The 19,382-nt window shown below is 42.0% G+C and overlaps 2 protein-coding genes across 2 annotated transcripts in view; one reads left to right on the top strand and one right to left on the bottom strand.

Annotated features, from left to right (window-relative positions):
* Positions 1-4,368, top strand: part of LOC139378869 (calpain-1 catalytic subunit-like) — a 39,330-nt gene extending 34,962 nt beyond the window's left edge. Inside the window, exons 20-22 of the mRNA XM_071121438.1 lie at positions 175-291; positions 2,597-2,655; positions 3,171-4,368. Of these exons, the coding sequence (XP_070977539.1) occupies positions 175-291; positions 2,597-2,655; positions 3,171-3,197 (203 nt within the window). The 3' untranslated portion in view covers positions 3,198-4,368. The remainder of the gene's footprint in view (positions 1-174; positions 292-2,596; positions 2,656-3,170) is intronic.
* A 539-nt stretch (positions 4,369-4,907) lies between these two features.
* LOC139378868 (purine nucleoside phosphorylase-like) lies at positions 4,908-13,971 on the bottom strand. Its single transcript, XM_071121437.1, has 6 exons — positions 13,643-13,971; positions 12,888-13,057; positions 12,424-12,527; positions 10,121-10,296; positions 5,979-6,169; positions 4,908-5,751 (listed from the first exon to the last, which is right to left on the bottom strand). Exons 1-6 carry the CDS (start codon positions 13,663-13,665, stop codon positions 5,534-5,536), a joined length of 882 nt encoding a protein of 293 aa, XP_070977538.1. The 5' UTR covers positions 13,666-13,971; the 3' UTR covers positions 4,908-5,533.
* Between the last annotated feature and the right edge of the window lie 5,411 nt (positions 13,972-19,382).

Below are 19,382 nucleotides of genomic sequence, written 5' to 3'. Positions count from 1 at the left end.
AGTGCATCATCACTACTTTTATTTAGCCACAGTACGGACACATGGCGAACCGACAATAACTGAAAATAGAAATGCATATGTTTCACCCATTGTTCCCTATAAAAGCATATCTGGTGGGTTTAAACCCATTTTAAATGGTTCCTGCCTTTGTCAATTTTCTGTCTGTGTCATCAGGCTTCAAGCTGAAGAACCACCTGTTCCAGCTGATCATTCTGCGCTACACTGAGGCCGACCTGACAGTTGACTTTGATAACTTTGTTACCTGCCTGGTTAGGCTGGAGACCATGTTCAGTGAGTACAGTCAAATCAAATCACATTTTATTGGTCACATACACATGGCTATCAGATGTTTAATGCGAGTGTAGCGAAATGCTTGTGCTTCTAGTTGTGACAGTGCAATGCCATAATATCTAACAAGTAATCTAACAATTCCCCCAAAACTACCTACTACACACAAATCTAAAGGGGTGAATGAGAATATTTACATATAAATATATGGATGAGTGATGGCCAAGCGGCATAGGCAAGGTGCAATAGATGGTATTAAATACAGTATATACATATGATATGAGTAATGTAAGATATGTAAACATTATTAAAGTGGCATTATTTAAAGTGGCATTGTTTAAAGTGACTCGTGATCCATTTATTAAAGTGGCCAGATGGCTGTTTAGCAGTCTGATGGCCTTGAGATAGAAGCTGTTTTTCAGTCACTCGGTCCCAGCTTTGATGCACCTGTACTGACCTTGCCTTCTGGATGATAGCGGGGTGAACAGGTAGTGGCTCAGGTGGTTGTTGTCCTTGATGATCTTTTTGTCCTTCCTGTGACATCGGGTGCTGTAGGTGTCATGGAGGGCAGGTAGTTTGCCCCCGGAGATGCGTTGTGCAGACCGCACCACCCTACGGAGAGCCTTGTGGTTGAGGGCGGTGCAGTTGCCAAACCAGGATGCTCTTATCTGTAAAAGTTTGTCATGGTTTTGACTGCCAAGCCAAATTTATTTAGCCTCCTGAGGTTCACCACACTGTCTGTGTGGGTGGACCATTTCAGTTTGTCTGTGATGTGTACGCTGAGGAACTTAAAACTTTCCACCTTCTCCACTGCTGTCCCTTCGATGTGGATAGGGGGGTGCTACCTCTGCTGTTTCCTGAAGTCCACGATCATCTCCTTTGTTTTGTAGACATTGAGTGAGAGGTTGTTTTCCTGACACCACATTCCGAGTGCCCACACCTCCTTCCTGTAGACTGTCTCATCGTTGTTGGTAATAAAGCCCACTACTGTTGTGTCATCTGCAAACTTGATGATTGAGTTGGAGGCGTGCATGGTCGGCCACGCAGTCGTGGGTGAACATGGAGTATAGGAGGGGGCTGAGCACCCACCCTGGTGGGGCTCCAGTGTTGAGGGTCAATGAAGTAGAGATGTTGTTTCCTACCTTCACGACCTGGGAGCAGCCCGTCAGAAAGTCCAGGACCCAATTGCACAGGGCGGGTTGAGACCCAGGGTCTCCAGCTTGATGATGAGCTTGGAGGGTACTAGGATGTTGAATGGTGAACTGTAGTCAATGAACAGCATTCTTACATCGGTAATCCTCTTCTCCAGATGGGATATGGCAGTGTGCAGTGTGATGGCGATTTCATCGTCTGTGGACCTATTAGGGCAGTATGCAAACTGAAGTGAGTCTAGGGTGGCCGGTATGGTGGAGGTGATATGATTCTTGACCAGTCTCTCAAAGCACTTCATGATGACAGAAGTGAGTGCTACGGGGTGCTACTAGTCATTTACTTCTTCCTGTACCCTTCTTGGGTACAGGAACAATGGTGGCCATCTTGAAGCATGTGGGGACAGCAGACTGGGATAGGGAGCGATTGAATATGTCCATAAATACACCAGCCAGCTGATCTGCGCATGCTCTGAGGATGCGGCTAGGGATGCCGTCTGGGCCAGTAGCCTTGCGAGGGTAAACACGTTTAAATGTTTTACTCATGTCGGCCACGGAGAAGGAGAGGGGGGGGGTGCAGTCCTTGTTAGCGGGCCACGACGGTGGCACTGTATTATCCTCAAAGCGGGCAAAGAAGGTGTTGAGTTTGTCTGGAAGCGTGACGTCAGTGTCTGTGACGAGGCTGGTTTTCTTTTTGTAGTCCGTGAGACTACGTCTTGTGTCTGAGCCGTTGAATTGCGACTCTACTTTGTCCCTGTACCGGCATTTCACTTGTTTGATTGCCTTGCGGAGGGAATAACTTCACTGTTTATATTCGTCCATATTCCCAGACCTCCATGGTTAAATACGTTGGTTCGCGCTTTCAGTTTTGCGCAAATGCCGCCATCCATCCATGGTTTCTGGTTAGGGTAGGTTTTAATAGTCACAGTGGGTACAACATCTCCAATACACTTCCTTATAAACTCACTCACCGAGTCAGCTTATAGATAGATGATATTCATCATCCATACGATGTCCTTGTATAAGGTATATTTTACACTGATGTTTCAGATTGGCCAATGATGTATGATCTTGATCCAAATGTTCAGAATAGTGAATGTCATATTCGTATGGGTGCTTTACATGTTTAACTGACTTTCGTAACACTACTGTACCTACAGAAACCTTCAAAACGATGGACGCAGATTCTGATGGAGTCATAGAACTCAACTTCTTCCAGGTCTGATCTCACATTTCTATCTCTCTGTTACGTTTTTGTTGTTGTTCAGTTGATCGGAGTATAAGAGTGTTGTCTCAGTCATAGCTAGCCTACACAGTTGAAAGGGGTTCCTTGTTATGTGATTCTTATGTCACTATTCATAATGAGCAAAGTTCTGATGACGTAAAAGTCAAATCAAATCATATCAAATTTTATTAGTCACATGCGCCGAATACAACAGGTGCAGACCTTACAGTGAAATGCTTACTTACGTGCCCCTAACCAACAATGCAGTAAAAAAAAAAATACAGATAAGAAATAAAAGTAACAAGTAATTAAAGAGCAGCAGTAAAATAACAACAGCGAGACTATATACAGGGGGGTACCGGTACAGAGTCAATGTGCAGGGGCACCGGTTAGTTGAGGTAATATGTACATGTAGGTAGAGTTATTAAAGTGACTATGTGCTCTCTCCCCTTCCTCTGTACTCTCTCGCTGCATCTCTCTCTACCTCTCCCCCTCCTCTCTGTCTACAGTGGATCACCCTGACCATGTTTGCCTAAAGATGATGGACTCACTGATGTTATTGCACCAGACTACACTAATGTGATTTCAGAAGTGCCTTTCTCTGGCTCTTCCTCTCTGCATTGCAGGGATCCATGGATAAAAATAAAAAAAAACTTGAGTAATGTTTACAACATTTAATATGGGGATCATGTGCCAAAACATTGCCTGTTACCTTAGAAACAGAGGGAGACAACTCTACTCACATGGCGCCACAACATAGAGGAAGACGGCAGGGAATTTTGATACGGCCTCCTATTGGATAGGAAGGAAACTTCCTAAAGTTTTTGTTTTACATCTTGTGCCAATTTTCACAATTGCCTTGTCATATTTTCAACGTTCCTTTTGGAAGCCATTTTGTGACCTGTGTTTCAGGAATAGGCAATGGGGGTGTTGGCATGGAGTTTGGGTCAAAAGGATTTTCTCTGCTGAGAAAGAAGGCAAAGAGCTATTGTAATTTGGAAGTACTTCATCATCCTTAGAGGATTGAATCACCGGCATGACAATTTGTTTTAGAAGTCGTGTATGTCAGTACTTTTCAGTGGGAAAACCCCCACAATATCCTTGTAATGCCACATACTCAAAACTTGATATCCTCATTTTTAATGGATGCCAAAGACACTTCAAGGATATCACAGCTTTTTATTTAAAAAAAAAAGTTTAGTGTTCTGCAAGGGGAACATGAAACTACCCACTGGGCACAGACGTCAAGTCAACGTCTATTCAACGTCATTTCATTGAAACGACATGGGAACAACATTGATTCAACCAGTGTGTGCCCAGTGGCTATTTGTATTTTAGTATTTGTGATGTAGGTTATAAGCGATGACTGATTTTTGATTGGAATAGCAGGCATCAACCTGATCGCATGTAATGTCAGATGTATTCATGGATGGAGGAGGGTAAAAGTACAGTTGGAGACATTTTGCCAAATAGACTGAGGGAACCAGAAACAGTATGACACTCTTATTGCCATGACATTCAATTCTATAGTTGCCATTTTTCTGTGTAGGTTGATAATAAAATGTCTTATATGCATTATGCAATCACGACTGTTGTTTACAGTGCGCACTCTGGAATTGTGTTATGCTCGCTCTTATTATGGAATGATGTACCTTTTCCATTTCTATCTATACAAAACTTCAATAAACTTTTCCAGGAACACAATTATATTCATGTGGATATGTCATAATTTGGGTTTTGAGCAAAGCTAACATCTCTTCCAAAAATCAATATCAGACTCATGGAATGTGTCCCATTGTAAATGTATAAACCCACGAAAAATACTCCCAAGTTTCTTCCTCAAACTTTTCTGAACTTATAATTCATAATATAATTATATATAATATAATTTACTCCGCCCACAATTTGTCTGTGTGATAAATAGACCCAAGTGGGGAGGTCTATAAGAGTGTGTCGATTTACATTAAGCGTATTTGATCGAATAGAAGTTTCGTAATGTTTCAGCTGTTACAAATGTACTGATGTAAGTGATGGCATTCAGGCCACTTTGAGAAAAACTACTGTTGTTCACATGCGTATATGCCCTCTCATTGGCTAGAATGGTCCCACCTGATCTCACCTCCTCCCGTCTGCCTTCCATCTTTGAGAACATTTATTTCCATTGTTAGAGCGGTCATTTGACTATCTTGTTACTATAATAGACAATCTTCGGTATCATTAACCAATAAATCCTCCAATCGACTTGATCACATGAATAAATATAAACTTTAGTAAGCACATTCATATTAAAAAAAGAACAAGAGCAAAAATAACACTTTATGTCAACAACTAATGTACATTAGACAGGATACATACGTTAAAAGACATGTACAGCAGATCGATAGCTTTCTCATTGTTAAGTTAAATCAAGACATTTACACATGCAGCTCAATATTAAGTTAACATTATCAACTTATAATAGACAATAATAATAACGATAAACATTTTTGAGACAGCCTGTAGAGTCGCGCATGACAGGAATGTACACCATCGTCTTGAAAATGGGAAGAATGTTTTAAAAAGTGGGACTGTGAGCGTGAGAGGTCAGCCAGTAAGTGACTGTTCCACACAGCTCTCAGAGCAGGCAATCTTGTGTCAAAAGCAGGTCATTGGGTTTCATAACTTCAAGGCGGTCGGTTTCTACTGATCCAGAGCCAGTTTTACCATAGAAATTGAATTCCTAGAATGGGTTTTGCACTTCAGACCAAGGCAATTTCACTTACACTTTATTGGTACACTCAAAATGGCCGCCAGTCCACCCATTGTCTTAAATGGGATTCCCATTGTAGGAATTCTATTTCGATGAGTTTGGTGGTTGGTTCCATTCGTTCATTTAGGCGTTGGTGTTGTTGTATTCCATGCGGGTGACCATGGTAGAGATCAGTTTCTCCAGCTGGATGGCGCGGTGCTGGCCTGTCTCAAGGACTTCCTCATGGTTGGCCTTCTCCTCACTGTCGTAGTCCATCACAGCCCTGTTGGTTATCAGGGATAGGGCGAACACACGCATGCCGCAGTGACGCGCCGCGATCACCTCGTGAGCCGTGCTCATGCCTGAGAGAGATGGAGAGAAAGAACGTTAGAGCAGTACAGACATAGGGAAAATACGCTTGATAACCGCATCAGTTATGTTTCCTCAATATGAGAGAAGATTTTGAGTTCAATATGTCAAATGTCAAATATAAATGTAAAATATGCAAATATGTCAAATGCAATGAACGGAGCATTAAGACGGTCTTGTGATTAAAACTAGGGGAAGGCACGGTGGAGATGAGACTTACCGACAGCGTCAGCTCCCAGTTTGTGCAGCAGGCGGCACTCCGCGATGGTCTCGAATGAGGGCCCGCCCAGGACGCAGTATACGCCCTCGCGCAGGAAGTCACCGTAGCCTAGTTCCTGTCCCACATCCACAGCCAGCTGCTGCAGCTCTCTGTCGTACGCGTCCGACATACAGGGGAACCGCACACCGAACCTAGGAAAGTGAGAGAGGGAGGGAGGAAGGGAGAGATGGTTACACCTCAATGCCACAAAACTAGAGATGCACGATATATAGGTAAGCATATGGGAATGGGCCGATATTAGCTAAAAATGCCAACATTGGAATGTCTAGTTTAACGCCGATGTGCAAAACCGATGTCAAAGCTGACGTGCATACCCATACAACGTAGGTAGATGACGTGCATACCTATATAACGTAGGTACAGTGCCTTGCAAAAGTATTCGTCCCCCTTGAACTTTGCGACCTTTTGCCACATTTCAGGCTTCAAACATAAAGATATAAAACTGTATTTTTTTTGTGAAGAATCAACAACAAGTGGGACACAATCATGAAGTGGAACGACATTTATTGGATATTTCAAACTTTTTTAACAAATCAAAAACTGAAAAATTGGGCGTGCAAAATTATTCAGCCCCCTTAAGTTAATACTTTGTAGCGCCACCTTTTGCTGCGATTACAGCTGTAAGTCGCTTGGGGTATGTCTCTATCAGTTTTGCACATCGAGAGACTGACATTTTTTCCCATTCCTCCTTGCAAAACAGCTCGAGCTCAGTGAGGTTGGATGGAGAGCATTTGTGAACAGCAGTTTTCAGTTCTTTCCACAGATTCTCGATTGGAATCAGGTCTGGACTTTGACTTGGCCATTCTAACACCTGGATATGTTTATTTTTGAACCATTCCATTGTAGATTTTGCTTTATGTTTTGGATCATTGTGTTGTTGGAAGACAAATCTCCGTCCCAGTCTCAGGTCTTTTGCAGACTCCATCAGGTTTTCTTCCAGAATGGTCCTGTATTTGGCTCCATCCATCTTCCCATCAATTTTAACCATCTTCCCTGTCCCTGCTGAAGAAAAGCAGGCCCAAACCATGATGCTGCCACCACCATGTTTGACAGTGGGGATGGTGTGTTCAGCTGTGTTGCTTTTACGCCAAACATAACGTTTTGCATTGTTGCCAAAAAGTTAATTTTTGGTTTCATCTGACCAGAGCACCTTCTTCCACATGTTTGGTGTGTCTCCCAGGTGGCTTGTGGCAAACTTTAAACAACACTTTTTATGGATATCTTTAAGAAATGTCTTTCTTCTTGCCACTCTTCCATAAAGGCCAGATTTGTGCAATATACGACTGATTGTTGTCCTATGGACAGAGTCTCCCACCTCAGCTGTAGATCTCTGCAGTTCATCCAGAGTGATCATGGGCCTCTTGGCTGCATTTCTGAACAGTCTTCTCCTTGTATGAGCTGAAAGTTTAGAGGGACGGCCAGGTCTTGGTAGATTTGCAGTGGTCTGATACTCCTTCCATTTCAATATTATCGCTTGCACAGTGCTCCTTGGGATGTTTAAAGCTTGGGAAATCTTTTTGTATCCAAATCCGGCTTTAAACTTCTTCACAACAGTATCTCGGACCTGCCTGGTGTGTTCCTTGTTCTTCATGATGCTCTCTGCGCTTTTAACGGACCTCTGAGACTATCACAGTGCAGGTGCATTTATACAGAGACTTGATTACACACAGGTGGATTGTATTTATCATCATTAGTCATTTAGGTCAACATTGGATCATTCAGAGATCCTCACTGAACTTCTGGAGAGAGTTTGCTGCACTGAAAGTAAAGGGGCTGAATAATTTTGCACGCCCAATTCTTCAGTTTTTGATTTGTTAAAAAAGTTTGAAATATCCAATAAATGTCGTTCCACTTCATGATTGTGTCCCACTTGTTGTTGATTCTTCACAAAAAAATACAGTTTTATATCTTTATGTTTGAAGCCTGAAATGTGGCAAAAGGTCGCAAAGTTCAAGGGGGCCGAATACTTTCGCAAGGCACTGTAGATGACGTGCATACCTATATAACGTAGGTAGATGACGTGCATACCTATATAACGTAGGTAGATGACGTGCATACCTATATAACGTAGGTAGATGACGTGCATACCTATATAACGTAGGTAGATGACGTGCATACCCATACAACGTAGGTAGATGACGTGCATACCTATATAACGTAGGTAGATGATGTAATGACGCCACGAAAAATACAGCGCTACACGTGCAACACGGCGTTCCTAACCGAGCCCACAATGTCTGCCGTGTGGATCTATTTTGGTGTTTCGAAGGAAGATAACAGAAAGGCCATCTGCAACGTTTGTGCTGCTGTTATTTCCCGAGGAGGGGAGAAAGAGAAATCTTTCAATACCACAGACCTAATTACTCATTTGAAAGTGCATCACCCTCCAGAAGTTCAGCGACTACTTAGAAAAAAAAGCTGAATAAAAACAAAAGTGCACACTTCCAACAACTAAACAAGTTCAAGTCGAGCAGTCATTTGAAAGAGCAAGAACATTTCAACGGTGAAATCCATTAATGCCAAGATAATGGAATTCATTGCCCTTGACAGTCAACCGTTCTCTGTCGTGGATGTTGTTGGCTTTCGCCGACTGGTCAAGCACCTCGAGCCCCGGTACACACCACCAAGTAGCCACTATTTTTCAGATGTTGCCCTACCGGAGTTACACAGTATTGTTGAAACTCACCTCCATGAGCTACTTGCTATGAGCGTCACTCTTATTAGCTTCACTACCGACATTTGGACGAGCGATGTCAGCCCCATGAGCATGCAGAGTCTGACAGCACAGTGGGTCAATGAGGATTTCGTACTGAGCAAAGCCGTATTGCATGCTCAAGAATGTCCTGGTTCTCTACCTCTGTTCAATGGCATTTGAGAACATGTTTGAAACTTGGAATCATGAACACACTCCTAGCTCCATTCGACCAACTGACTCGAGAAATAAGCTCATCAACTACGTCTGCAGCAGACGTGATGTTATGGCGATGAAACGCCTGCTCAACAAAACTGCAGACAGACCGTGGGATGCAAACTTGAAAAAAGTCCTCTACTAGAGGCTGTGACCAAGCGATTAGGTGTCATTCTCTCTGAGCCTCTTCACTGTGTCGCCACCATGCTCGATGCTAGGTGCAAGGACCGCTACTTGGACGCAGACAAGAAACAGGGTTTACGTGAAATGTTACATACACAGCTGGACAAGATGGAAACGGACACAGTGACAGCGCGCACCAAGGAAGAGAGGCCACAGACGGAGCTGAAACTTCACTGCTTGACATGTATGATGAAATCCTGGTTGAGAATGAAACGACTGAACAAACGAACAACGAAACAGCACAGCAGGTAAGTGAAAGAAATAGGTTTTGATGATGTTTTACTGGTAATGGGGACAGACGTGAATGCCAACAAAATAACTTTTTGGTTAGTGTGCGTGTGTGTGTTTCAACTATTTCACTGTACTAGAATGCTTAAAAGGCCACTAAAGTGTTAAATAGCGGTTATCGGTATCGGGTTTTATGGCAAGGAAAATATTGGATATCAGTATCGGCCAAAAATGTCATATCTGTAACGTTCTGAGTGTAGTGGGTGAGAAGTCAGGCGCAGGAAGCAGAGAGTTCAGGGGAGTGCTACTTTAATGCACAAAAAACGGCGAACATAAGCCAACCCCACGAAAACACAGGGCGTATAACAAAACAAACGCCCCAAACAGGGGGACTTAAACTGTCCAGCAAAACCCACGAAAATGGGAAAACACGTAACCCACAGACGTGCACACAAGTTTACACAAAACAGAAGGTCACAATAATTAATCCCGCACAAGGAACCAGGCGGGCCGGCTGACTAATAAACAGGTGCACTCAATAAACACATAAGGAGGGGGAGGAAATAATCAGTGGCAGCTAGTAGGCCGGCGACGACGACCACCGAGCGCCACCCGAACGGGAAGGGGAGCCACCTTCGGTCGGAGTCGTGACAATATCAGTGTATCCCTCCCTACACATAACTATTGTGAGCGTAAAGAAGTTAAACAAAATTCTCTCTGTCATGCACACACACACACACACACACACACTTGCCAAGCCTACCTGTCGTCGTTTGCTCCAGCAAGTGGGTTGCTGCCAGCAAAGCCGGGCATGTTGATGTGGTCTTTCATGATCATGATGTCTCCCACTTTGAAGTCCTGGTTGAGACCGCCAGCAGCGTTGGTCAGCATGACCGTCTCTACACCCAGCAAGCTGAAGATACGCATAGGCAGGGTGATCTGGAACACGCATACATTCCCAGTCAAAAGTTTGGACATACCTACTCATTCAAGGGTTTTTCATTATCTGGAATCATGTAGTAACCAAAGAAAAGTGTTAAACAAATCAAAATATTTTAGATTTTAGATTATTCAAAGTAGCCACCCTTGCACACTCAACACACCTCTCTCAGCTAGCTTCACCTGGAATGCTTTTCCAACAGTCTTGAAGGAGTTCCCACATATGCTGAGCACTTGTTGGATGCTTCTTCTTCACTCTGCGGTTCAACTCATCCCAAATCATCTCAATTGGGTTGAGGTCGGGTGATTGTGGAGGCCAGGTCATCTGATGCAGCACTCCATCACTCTCCTTCTTGGTCAAATAGCCCTTACACATCCTGGAGGTGTGTTGTGTGATTGTCCTGTTGAAAAACAAATGATAGTCCCACTAAGCACATACCAGATGGGATGGTGTATCACTGCAGAATGCTGTTGTAGCAATGCTGTTCTTTTTAATCACTGACAGTGTCACCAGCAAAGCATCCCCACACCATCACATCTCCTTCTCCATGCTTCACGGTGGGAACTACGCATGAGGAGATAATCTGTTCATTTACTTTGCGTCTCACAAAGGACAGATTTCCACTGGTCTAATGTCCATTGCTCGTGTTTCTTGGCCCAAGCAAATCTTTACTTCTTATCGGTGTCCGTGGTTTCTTTGTACTAATTCGACCATGAAGGCCTGATTCACGCAGTCTCCTCCGAACAGTTGATGTTGAGATGTCTGTTACTTTTATTTGGGCTGCAATTTCTGAGGCTGGTAACTCTAATGCACTTGTCCTCTGCAGCAGAGGTAACTCTGGGTCTTCCTTTCCTGTGGCGGTCCTCATGAGAGCCAGTTTCATCACAGCGCTTGATGGTTTTTACGATTGCACTTGAAGAAACTTTCAGAGTTCTTGAAATTTTCCGTATTGACTGACCTTCATGTCTTAAAGTAATGATGGACTGTCATTTCTCTTTGTTCATTTGAGCTGTTCTTGCCATAAAATGGACTTGGTCTTTTACCAATTAAGGCTATCTTCTATATACCACCCCTACTTTGTCACAACACAACTGATTGGCTCAAACGCAATAAGATAAAGAAATTCCACAAATGTACGTTTAACAAGGCACACCTGTTAATTGAAATGCATTCCAGGTGACTACCTCATGAAGCTGATTGACAGAAGGCCAAGAGTGTGCAAAGCTGTCATCAAGGCAAAGGGTGGCTACTATGAAGAATCTCAAATATAACATATTTGGATTTGTTTAACAGTTTTTTGGTTACTACATGATTCCATAGGTGTTATTTCATACTTTTGATGTCTTCACTATTATTCTACAATGTAGAAAATATTAAAAATAAAGACAAATCGTTGAATGAGTAGGTGTGTATAAACTTTTGACTGTCCTCCACAAAAGTATGGGGCTTGCCTGTCCTCGCCACTCGGTAGCTCACCATATAATAATCTTCTAGCCCTTTCTTATTAATGGTATCTGTTGCTTTTAAACACGTCTTACTACTCGAAAGTCGTCTTTACTTTCACTCCAAAACCTCCGGTGGCTTATTTTTCAAATGGTTATGTTTCGTTTCTAAATGTCTGCGCAAGAGTGAAGGTTTCCAGTGAGAGAGTAACGTGATTGGATGTTAATTATTTGACTAGGCTACCTGTATTTGACATTGTGTTATTATTTCACTGAACACTAGATGGTTTAATTTTATTTTGGGCAGTGAAATGAGGCTACACAGGGAAGAATAAAAAAATCACCCAAATGTATAGCCCCGTTGGAAAATATAAATGTACTGTTTAAAAATGTGGGGGAAAAAAAATATATATATATATATTTGATGTACCCCCGACAGCATTGCGCGTACCCCACTTTGGGAATACCTGGGCTAGTTGATTTAATACTATGTGTTTTTATTCTCTTTACTTCTATGTATGGTATATTTTATATTTTACCTGTGTATTTGACTGACTCATCTTGTTGTCAAGAAAGGCATAATAATGAATCCATCTTCTCTACCTATCATTTAAAGTAATCCAGAAGAACACCATATGTCTGAATCCTACAGTTTCTACATGGTATGTTGGTAGACAGACATACCTTCTGGATGGCGTATCCCTCGTACAGGTGGAAGCGTCCCTGCATGCACACGCATGGCCTTCCCTTCAGTGTCCCAAACACCAAGCGTCCAGCATGGCCATGCACTGTAACATACAACAACCAATTAGAATGCACTGACGACGCACAGCAACCAATCAGAAAACATCTTATAGAACCACACTTAGAAGAAAAAGGTGATTTCTATGGAGAACGCTTTTGGAATCAAAAAGGGTTCTACTTGGAACCAAAAAGGGTTCTCCTATGGGGACAGCCAAATAACTCTTTTGGAACCCTTTTTTTCCTAAGAGTGCAGCTGTTTTTCATAGGCTATAATCTGAGCCCAGAATTCTCCCTGGTTAGGTAACATGGCCAACATAGACCCCATATACCTTGCCCTGTACATCTGCAATGCAGATTCACCAAATAAGAAAATAAGTAGACAGATATACACTACTACTACATGCCTGTGCTCTGGGGGAAGTTGGGGATGTCCTTGTAGTTGAATGCCACCTGGTCTTTCAGCATGTCAGCCAGTCCTCCCATTCCTGAACCACACACGATGCCAACCACGGGGCGAACGGAGGTCTGGGCCAACAGCCAGTCTGCTGTGGCCTTGCAGTCCTCGAAGCTGTACCTGAAACTCACAGAAATAAGAGAGATAGACGTTAGAATATAATTTACTTATAGTAATACTTTATAATAAAACAAATGGATGTCATAGTCAATGCGATCACGACACATAGTTGAAGTGTGTGTGTGTGTGTGTCCTTTGAGCAATAATCTAAGTCTGTGTGTTAATGAGTGTGAGGCTCCATAGTGTCGAATCTCCCAAGGACACACACACGGGAGGATATTTTTTTTCTTATTCGATAACATGATTTCAACTATCATTTAATCTCAATGAAAATATCAAATTCTTTCTGCTGCCCCAATCGCATGTGACTCGTCCGATCCACACAAATCCATTTCTGGTGTTTCATCTAAAATTACACACACACACACACAACTATATCCTCCACTTGCACAGTTGACCATGTGTGGTAGACCTACAGTAGCACCACATTGAATACAAGTTGCGGATGAGTACTGTTAGTAAATACAATGATATAATTATGCAATTGCCTATTAGGCTACGCACTTGCCCGCATAACAATGTGAGAAGCGCGTCCAGAACACGAAAGGAATTAATTAAATTTAGCTAATAGTCTATGCTACTCACCCGGTGCTTGAGTCTGGAAACATGATAAAGTAATGTAATGTCTCTTGAATCCTCTCAAAAGCAGCGATTTATCAATTGGCTTAATGTAACTGCAGCAGATAGACTTGTCTGGCGGCAAAACGTCAAGCGGAAAACAATCCTTACAAATGTAAACTTAAAATCAATACATTAAAGTGATAGGCCTATTTATAATAAAGTTATATCGTTTAAACGGTCACAATCTTCAGTTGAAAACCGTTGAGCTGTTTAGTAGTCTTTCAGTTAACTGTTAAAATGCCTTGGCGCTCGATTCGCCGATCAGTGTTTAGTCAGCGGAGTAGTTATAGACCGAGCCCCTCTCTGTTATCCCTCCCCCCAAGTGACGCAAATAGATCCCGAGGTTTGGATTGGTCTGCACAGCACACCTCCTTTAAACTGCGCAATTTTGGACAGAAATAACGCACTGTGACTGGTGGAAATATGTTGTACATCAGTTTGAGTTTATTCTAGGGCAAATCCCGAGATGCCTCTTCAGAATGGTCAGCACATCAGAAGCTTCAAATAAATATTTATCAACAAAGGGGTGTAGGCTACTGATTGTACCACAGGTATTTCATACGGTTCTGCTGTTGATCATTTGAAAAAGCGAAATCTGGCTTATTTTTCAGCATTTTATGTATCGACAAGATATAATATGATGATGGGGATTCACATAAGGAAGTGACTCAACAGCCTGGACATGAATTATGCTTTTGTTTTGAATATCACGCGTGACTCGATATACTCCTCTCATCACAACCCACCGATGATTATTGCATTATTTGGGTAATAGGCACCGACACACTCAAAGAAAACACATGGAAGCGTGCGCAAAACCCACGTAAAAATGTTGCAACCTGATCTTTGGCAGAAATGAGCAAAGACAGAGAGAGAAAAGTTGCTCAATATTTTTTAAATATTTGGATCTACCAGTTCTTCCAAATATAAGAAAGAAGCTCTAAAACGAGTGAAATGGTCCATGTGTGATGGACACCACATCCCTCTTTCCTCCATTTTTTGTGTAGGCTACCACCTTGAACATAGTGTAAGGGCAATAAACATAGCTATTTAACACTTGACATTTGAGATTGTGTGCCTGATAGTAAAATGATATAACATCCTTATAGGCGGCAGGTAGCTTAGTGGTTAGAGCGTTGGGCCAGTAACCCGAAAGATTGCTGGATAGAACCCCTGAGCTGACAAAGTAAAAATACGCCAAGGCAGTTAACCCACTGTTCCCCGGTTGGCTGTCATTGTTAATGAGAATTTGTTCTTACCTGACTGGCGTAGGTAAATAATGGTTTTAAGAAATAAAATAGTGCCTCTACGTTTTGTTATTCTAAAATGGATTACATTCTTTAAAATGCTCAGCAATCCTCAGCAGTCTACACATAATGACAAAGCGAAAACCGGTTTTTAGAACTGTTTGCACATGTTTACAAATAAAAAACAAATACCTTATTTACATAAGTATTCAGACTCGAAATTGAGCTCAGATGCGTCTTGTTTCCATTGGTCATCCTTGAGACGTTTCTACTACTTGATAGGAGTCCACTTGTGTTCAATTAATTTGATTTGATATGAATTGGAAAGGCACACACCTGTCTATATAAGGTCACACAGTTGACAGTGCATGTCAGAGCAAAATCCAAGCCATGAGGTCGAAGGAAATGTTTGTAGAGCTCCGAGACAGGATCGTATCGAGGCACAGATCTGGGGAAGGGTACCAAAACATTTCTGCAGCATTGAAGGTCCCCAAGAACACAGTGGCCTCCATCATTTTTAAATGGAAGAAGTTTGGAACTACCAAGACTGTTCCTAGAGCTGTTCGACTGGCCACACTGACCAATCGGGGGAGAAGGGTCTTGGTTAGGGAGTGACCCGATTGTCACTCTGACAGAGCTCTAGAGTTCCTCTGTGGAGATGGGAGAACCTGCCAGAAGGACAACAATCTCTGCAGCACTCCACCAATCAGGCCTTTATGGTAGAGTGACCAGACGGAACCCACTCCTCAGTAAAAGGCACATGACAACCAGCTTGGAGTTTACCAAAAGGCACCTAAAGACTCTCAGACCATGAGAAACAAGAATCTCTGGTCTGATGAAACCAAGATTGATCTCTTGAATGCCAAGCGTCACGTCTGGAGGAAACCTGGCACCATCACTATGGTGAAGCATGGCGGTGGCAGCATCATGCTGTGCGGATGTTGAGAGATCCTTGATGAAAACCTGCTCCAGAGCATTCAGGACCTCAGACTGGGGCGAAGATTCACCTTCCAACAGGACCACGACCCTAAGCACACACCGAAGACAGCGCAGGAATGGCTTCAGCACAAGTCTCTGAATGTCCTTGAGTGGTCCAGCCAGAGCCCGGACTTGAACCCGATTAAACATCTCTGGAGAGACCTGAAAATAGCTGTTCAGCGACGCTCCCATCCAACCTGACAGAGCTTGAGAGGATCTGCAGAGAAGAATGGGAGTAACATGCTGACCAGACCGGACACGTCGCGTGCGCGAGCGTCGCAAAATACATTTAGAAATCCATGTTATTCAATTATTGCACCCACACTGCTCGCTCGCGCCAACGAGCGTCTGCGATGCCAAGGGCTAAAACAGAACTCCTTTCTATTTCTGACGCAGATCGCGCTGAAAGTCCAGCCTCTCCCATCTCTTCATTGGTTTATAGAAGCAGGTACCCATGTGCCATCTCCTCATTGGTTATACCCACGTGGGTGATTGAAAGACGAACTGTTTTCCCGGTAATCGTGGTAATACTATGAAAGTTTAGATGCCAATCACCATATAAGTTCAAAGATGAAAAAGCCTGGAAGGAGGAGAGATGACTAAAAACGATTCGGTTGGCCATTTTATGTGTGGATTAAAATAAAATAACAACTCAATGTTTATATCCCAGGACAAATTAGCGAGCAAGTGCAAGCTAACTAGCTAAATTGCCACACATGTTTAATGCTTTTCGACCTGTCCCCAAATTAGTGTCATTGGTTCAGAGTTTGTTTTGTTATTTTAACCTGGGTGTCGTGAACGCGTTTGGTGTAGGGGGACAAAATAAATGTATGCACGTTAGCGCACGCGCGCAGCCGGTTTGTGTTCCGTGTTACTCCCCAAATACAGGTGTGCCTAGCTTGTAGCGCCATACCCAAGAAGACTCAAGGCTGTAATCGCTGCCAAAGGTCTTTCAACAAAGTACTTAGTAAGGGTCTGAACATTTATGCAAATGTGATATTTCTGTTTTTTTATTTTATACATTTGCAAAAATGTCTAAAAACCTGTTTTTGTTTTGTCAATTTGAGGTATTGTGTGTCGATTTAATAAATTTTAGAATAAGGATGTAACCTAACAAAATGTGGAAAAAGTGTAGAGGTCTGAATACTTTTTTTTATTTACTTATGACACACTGTTACATGTTCCTGGCTCTACTATAGTCAACATGAAAGATGGCAATGGTCTACTAGGTCTAAAAGTAAAATAATGGAATATAGAAATATATAAATATTATATTGAGCAATGTCGGAGTGGCATTGACTAAAATACAGTAGAATAGAATACATTATATACATATGAGATGAGTAAAGCAGTATGTAAACATGATTTAAACCTCTTTGGGCTGCAATCCAGTTAACGGGATGATATGACAACAGCCAGTGAACGTGCAGGGCGCCAAATTCAAAACAACAAATCTCATAATTAATATTCCTCAAACATACATGTATATTTTACCATTTTAAAGGTGTTCTTGTTTTTAATCCCACCACAGTGTCTGATTTCAAATAGGATTTACGGCGAAAGCACCACAAACGATTGTTAGGTCACCAACAAGCCACAGAAAAACACGGCCATTTTCCCACCCAAAGAGAGGAATCACAAAAAGCACAAATAGAGATAAAATGAATCACTAACCTTTTATGATCTTCATCAGATGACACCCATAGGACTTCATGTTACACAATACATGTATGTTTTGTTTGATAAAGTTCATATTTCTATAAAAAAATCTGAGTTTACATTGCCGCGTTACATTCACTAGTTCCAAAAAAGATTTTTCATAGCCACATCGATTCAACAGAAATACTCATCATAAATGTAGATGATAATACACAATTTTTCATAGCCACATCGATTCAACAGAAATACTCATCATAAATGTAGATGATAATACAAGTTATACACATGGAATTATAGATATACCTGTCCTTAATGCAACCGCTGTGTCAGATTTCAAAAAAACTTTACGGAAAAAGCAAACCATGCAATAATCTGAGAAGGCGCTCAGAACAATCAAGTCAAAATAGCCGCTGTGTTGTAGTCAAAATATATCATAAATTACATGCTAAATATTCCCTTACCTTTGATCTTCATCAGAATGCACTCCAAGGAATCCCAGGTCCACAATAAATGCTTGATTTGTTCGATAATGTCCGTTATTTATGTCCAATTAGCTACTTTTGTTAGAGCGTTTGGTATTCATATCCAAACGCTCGTTCTGGTCAGTGTTACGTCGGACAAAAACTTCAAAAAGTTATGTTACAGGTCGAAGAAACATTTCAAACTAAGTACAGAATCAATCATTAGGATGTTTTTAACATTAATCTTCAATAAAGTTCCAACCGGAGTATTCCTTTGTGTCTTCAAGAGCCATGGAACGCAGGTTGCTATCACGTGCAATGCGTATGACCAGAAAATGGCTGACTGCCAGACACCTGATTCATTCTGCTGTCATTCAGTCCCACAACACAGTAGAAGCCTCATTCAAATTTCTATAGACGGTTGACATCTAGTGGAAGCCCTAGGAAGTGCAACATCATTAATATCTCAAGGGGATTTCAATGGCAACTGTGTTGAGTACATACCAGCCTCAGATTTCTCACTTCCTGTTTTGATTTCTCCCCAGGTTTTTGCCTGCCATATGAGTTCTGTTAAACTCACAGACATCATTCAAACAATTTTAGAAACTTCAGAGTGTTTTCTATCCAATACTAATAATAATATGCATATATTAGCAACTGAGACTGAGGAGCAGGCCGTTTACTTTGGGCACCTTATTCATCCAAGCTACTCAATATTGCCCCCCAGCCATAAGAAGTTTTCAGCATTATTAAAGTGACTAGTGTTCCATTATTAAAGTGTCCAGTGTTTCCAAGTCTATGTATATAGGGCAGAAGCCTCTAAGATGCAGGGTTGTGTAACAGGGTGGAAGCCAGCTAGTGATAGCTATTTAACAGTCTGATAGCCTTGAGATACAGTGCCTTGCGAAAGTATTCGGCCCCCTTGAACTTTGCGACCTTTTGCCACATTTCAGGCTTCAAACATAAAGATATAAAACTGTATTTTTTTGTGAAGAATCAACAACAAGTGGGACACAATCATGAAGTGGAACGACATTTATTGGATATTTCAAACTTTTTTAACAAATCAAAAACTGAAAAATTGGGCGTGCAAAATGATTCAGCCCCCTTAAGTTAATACTTTGTAGCGCCACCTTTTGCTGCGATTACAGCTGTAAGTCGCTTGGGGTATGTCTATCAGTTTTGCACATCGAGAGACTGAAATTTTTTCCCATTCCTCCTTGCAAAACAGCCCGAGCTCAGTGAGGTTGGATGGAGAGCATTTGTGAACAGCAGTTTTCAGTTCTTTCCACAGATTCTCGATTGGATTCAGGTCTGGACTTTGACTTGGCCATTCTAACACCTGGATATGTTTATTTT

The sequence above is a fragment of the Oncorhynchus clarkii genome, chromosome 21 (genome assembly GCF_045791955.1).
Source record: "Oncorhynchus clarkii lewisi isolate Uvic-CL-2024 chromosome 21, UVic_Ocla_1.0, whole genome shotgun sequence".
In the NCBI taxonomy this organism is placed as follows: Eukaryota; Metazoa; Chordata; class Actinopteri; order Salmoniformes; family Salmonidae; genus Oncorhynchus; species Oncorhynchus clarkii.
Note: the sequence above shows the minus strand (reverse complement) of the source record. Positions and strands in the feature narration are given on the sequence as shown.

Coding starts and splice junctions, on each gene's coding strand:
- LOC139378868 (XM_071121437.1), bottom strand. CDS start 13,665: ATGTTTCCAGACTCAAGCACCGG. Junction 10,297..12,423: donor AGGGATACGCCATCCAGAAG/GTATGTCTGTCT, acceptor TGCGTGTTCCAG/ATCACCCTGCCTATGCGTAT. Junction 6,170..10,120: donor GCTGGAGCAAACGACGACAG/GTAGGCTTGGCA, acceptor TCACTTTCCTAG/GTTCGGTGTGCGGTTCCCCT.